The sequence below is a fragment of the Priapulus caudatus genome, unplaced genomic scaffold (assembly GCF_000485595.1).
Source record: "Priapulus caudatus unplaced genomic scaffold, Priapulus_caudatus-5.0.1 Scaffold131, whole genome shotgun sequence".
Taxonomy (NCBI): domain Eukaryota; kingdom Metazoa; phylum Priapulida; class Priapulimorpha; order Priapulimorphida; family Priapulidae; genus Priapulus; species Priapulus caudatus.
In genome coordinates this window covers 342798-347457 of record NW_014577192.1, presented here as the reverse complement: position 1 = coordinate 347457, position 4660 = coordinate 342798, and the positions used below count along the sequence as shown (strand labels likewise).

The window sequence follows — 4660 nt, the reverse complement described above, 5'->3', positions numbered from 1 at the left end:
GTGAGGTAGGGGTGGGGGTGAGATGAGGAACAGTTTTCAGCGGTTCAACTGTGAGGTGACGGAAGCTTCGCGGCCGATGGCAACGTCAACATCACCGCTGCCCCCCGGCACTGCACGACGTAATCACATGCTAGAGCGACAACATCGCACTGAAACTCTCACTTGAGCGGACTTGTGATAACAAAGATGTGGAATCGCGTGAACGCACGAAATCACCAGGTTCATAGAAGCTACACTATATATATATATATATCATATATTGCTAGACTCCTGATAATATACTATACACCAAATGCGCGTATGTTAAGCGCAAAATAACTAGGGTTAAGGAAACTCTGCATGCGGTATAGCTGCATCAACGCTACGCACGAAATAACCATAACCAGACATTCACATAGTCTACATAATAACTGCATCTCCACCATAAAAAACGAGGGTTTAAGGGTCCTTGCTATATAGCTGTGTGTCCTTGCCCATCAAACATCGATGTATATGCAGTGTATATACGAGAAGAATTCACCCGGTGTTTATATATATTATTAAGCGTCTGTACACTCCACCGTGTTTAAATTGCCGCTATCTCACGAGTCTAACGCCTCACACACAGCTTTCATCCATTTAGCATCCATTATATTATATCACGCCATCACAACCGCACCCTCAATTCCAACTCGATCAAACAGTGCCGCGAGTCCCTCTTATGAGCGCCACCAGCCAGACCTCTTCTATCTCTACACCCAAACATGCCCACCATTACAAACAAAAACCCCCTCTACTCGGTCACCGACCACCGACGAAGGAGAAGGAAGATTGACAAGAGAGAAGCCATCGCGTTGTGAGCGAACACGGGGTTGCTAGTGACGCATCAAGTCTCTGCAGCGCAGGCGACGCTACGGTCGCATGCCGACGTACGCAACCATGATCTCCGCCGCTGCTGCCGCCGCTGCCGCTGCCGCTGCCGCCGCTGCCGCCGCCGCTGCCGCTGCCGCTGACAAGGGGATTAATGAATGAACGAAGACTCTTAATTAACTTCGTCTCGAGTGGACAAGGTGCGAGAATGTAGGCCAAAGGAATGGCACGCATTATCGCGGCTCGCCTGACGCGGGGGCTGATCAGCCGCACTAGATTCAACCGCGACTGCGCTGGAATTCTCCTTCGATTACTGACCGTGGTCATAGACTCGCTTACGCAGCAGGAGACACTCTGCTAAAGACGACCATGCTCTCCTGCTGTCCGGTATGCTAGCGCACATTCGGGTCGCGTGATTAGATATTGATGATACCCATTTAACGACCCTAGCTATGATGCCGAGAGATTACCGCGACCTTAGCTATATCATAACGACCCTAGCTATCACGTCGTCTTCAATGGCTGTAATGACACTATAGCTATTACATATACGATGATGGAATTAATGACGTCACCTCTCCCCGTTTCTGCGTAGTTTTCACTGCTAGTATCGGCATAACTCGTCTCTATGCGCCATGGCCTGTACGCGCTTTTTTTATCTACGTCATGATACGCACCTGATCTTTACATAAACCAGTATATATATATGGCGTAAGCATTCGGCGCACGGATCCATAGCTGCCAGCGCTGCATACTGTCGTAGGACGTTCCCGCGGTCGCGTGCGCCTTGCCGCGGAACTGCGCGCAAGATCTGCGCTCAGCACTTCGGGTCAACACCTTCTTTCGGCAACGCTTCTCTAGTATCCCGTCTCATCTGGTTGCAGCTAATTTTAAAGCGCGCCAAAGATGGCGGCAGCATCTCACGAACGTCAGGCGCGGCTGATCAAAGGTGCGTCAGTTAGTCACCGCTGCCCCGTTAAATGAATGCGCGAGGCCTGACATTGGCAAGGCATGATATTAGCCAAAATGTGAACAGGCCCACCCAAAAAATATTTCCAGGCCCTTAGACAAATTGAACAGGCCCTTACAAGTTTGAACAGGCCCATAATTTTGTTCAATTTAATTCATTATTAATCAAAGTATTAGCTTCGTGTTTGTTAGGCATACTCGTAGTATTTCAGTATTTCATTGCTATCAGTGGAGTTCTACTTGTCTGACAGGAATTGCTGGAACATGATTTACTTCTTAGTAGTCACTAAGTAAAAACTAGTCAGGAAATTGGTAAATATTGTTGATATAAAGGCAAGATAGGCAAAATTCTGAATAGGCCAAGTGGACTGATTATATGGCGGGTTGAACCAACGGTTTAGGGGGTTGAACCGGCAAAATAGGGCTGATTTCGCGCACTGCATTGGGCAACGATTTTAGGCTCTTAATTGTTGTATATATCTGATGCACTTAATACACATGCACCGTTGTCAGAAACATCGTAAAAGTACGAGTAAACTTAATGATATGATAATGCACTCGGTTAATCTTATGAGATTAGAACAGCATTGAGATAAGCGCATCGCTTTGCTGCACTTTAGCTCCCACTTGCGTTGTCACATGTCACTTGTTTACGCTAGCACGGTTTATTGCACTGTAATTAAGTAGTGTAATAAAAACTGTAAAAAAAGGCGCTTGCAACGTTATGATGTTATTGTTCCTAATTTAGCGTAGCAGTTACCTTCCTTCCCCCAGAAAAAATAGATACAATACATGGTCAATGGCCGTCACCTTCCCAGAACCACGCGCGTGGCTTGCCCCCTCCCCCTTCCTAGGCTAAGTAGGTTAGCTACGGTCCTGCAGTGACAATGGAAGACGCGCATGCGCTAAATTGCTCCCACGCGATGCTAATGTAATTATTATCGCCATATGTCGGGTGAGGCAGTGAGTGCATAAAGTCCTCTGACAAGCAGGGATGGGAGGTGACAGCGTCAGCTGCGGCCGACTCAGCACAAAGACCGCACACGCAGGGCAACGGTATAAGCACGTTATCACGGGCTAACGACACGCGGCTACAGCAAGGTGTATATCGTACCTCCCAATAGTAGGGCCTACCGCTACGAAATACGCTATAGCGGTAGCTTATAATGGTCACATTGATCAGGAATCGCTAGGTACGGTGGGGGGGGGGTGTAGTGGGAGGCAGATCGATTAATTGTCGCTGATGCAAACCGCTACCAAGCGTGTCGGAGTAATTATACAGATATATGCGTTCAACACTGCGCCTCAAAATCTAGACAAAGACGGGTAGACAAGCATGTGTTCTCGCCAAAGCTGTACACTACGTGTAAGGTAGTCTCTAGTGCAGTGCAGGCTCTATATATGTAATGCAGGTGTATGTAGCGCAAGCTGTTATAATATGGGCAGTGTATATTGTGTATCCGTGCGCGCGCGCGCGCGCGTGTGTGTGTGTGTGTGTGTGTGTGTGTGTATGTGATGTGTTTGTGTGCTTGTGGCTGCTGTGTGTGTGTGTGCTGTGTGGCGTGTGTGTGCCCACGTTGCGTGGGCGCATTGCGTGCATGCGTGTGCTGTATGTGTGTGTGTATGTCGTGTGTGTGGTGTGGTGTGCTGTGATGTGTGTGTGTGTGTGTGTGTGTGTGTGTGTGTGTGTGTGTGTGTGCGTGTGTCTGTGTTCCTGTGTGTGCGTATCTGCCCGAGATCACTTACCATACACTATGCTGCAGCAATAGCGCCACAGACAGTTGCAGATGTCCGGCGGACCGGCCGAAAACAGCTCGGCACACGTGACCATGATGGCGGTCGGATCACCGGGTCACTCGGTGGTCACTCTATGGTCAGTACTATCCGAAGCCTCGGCGTTGACAGGTATTGCACGACTCAGATGCGCAGAGGTGCCCGGATGTGTGTCCGCGTGCACCTGTAAAAGTACACGCCGCTACAGACACGCATGTGAAGGAAGAGCAGCGATAGTAATCTCTACTGCATGGAGTAAACACACGAACATATCACGTCACACGGCTATAGTCCACGGAGATACGTCTGGCGGCGGACGCTTCTTTTTCGCCCCCTCTCTTTCACTCTGTCTCTCGCGCGCTCTCTGTCTCTCGCGCGCCCTCTGTCTCTCGCGCGCTCTCTCTCCAGTTGCTCTTCTTCGTTCCTGGCTACATTCTCACATCTCCCCGCGGGATGGACGTCTTCGATCGCAGTGGTTTTAATCGTGTCTCAATCGACGCAGCTGCATCCCAGTAAACCGCCGCCACTAACACCGCGTTATCTCAGTCATTCGCTCGACACGACTCTCTCCATCCTTGCCTGGTCAGACGCGGCGTGGCCTAACACATGCACCAGCTAGCTATTGTTGTTGTATACTGGGGCAGTACGATCATACTCCCCACCCCACACACACACGCGCACACGCGCGCATACACGACGCGTGACACAGCAAGCGAGCGGCGCCATTAATAATGTAGAAGCGTTCGCGCTCGTCGCTCTCCGGCTTTTTTCTGCGGGTAATTAATGTCCGCAGCCTCAGCACCGCGTTTATCTAATGACTAGTGACACCGCCACCTCGTGGCAACCGCGCACCTGTGTGCTAGCACAGTCGGCGGCTGTGGCAGCGGTGATGGCGATGGTGATGGTGGTGGTGTGCCGTCTGTGCTGGAACAATGTTGCCGCATCGACCGGCAGCGTAAACGGCGAGAGAGGCACAAACACACACACACAAACACACAAACACACACGCACGCACGCACACACACACACACACGCACGCACACACACAAACACACACGCACGCACGCAC

General features: G+C 50.4%; 1 protein-coding gene across 1 annotated transcript in view; it reads right to left on the bottom strand.

Annotated features, from left to right (window-relative positions):
- The window catches only part of LOC106805867 (protein kinase C iota type-like), a 33732-nt gene extending 29961 nt beyond the window's left edge, over nt 1-3771 (bottom strand). The window contains exon 1 of the mRNA XM_014807639.1: nt 3565-3771. Coding sequence (XP_014663125.1) covers nt 3565-3649 — 85 coding nt within the window. The 5' untranslated portion in view covers nt 3650-3771. The remainder of the gene's footprint in view (nt 1-3564) is intronic.
- Nucleotides 3772-4660: the final 889 nt, after the last annotated feature.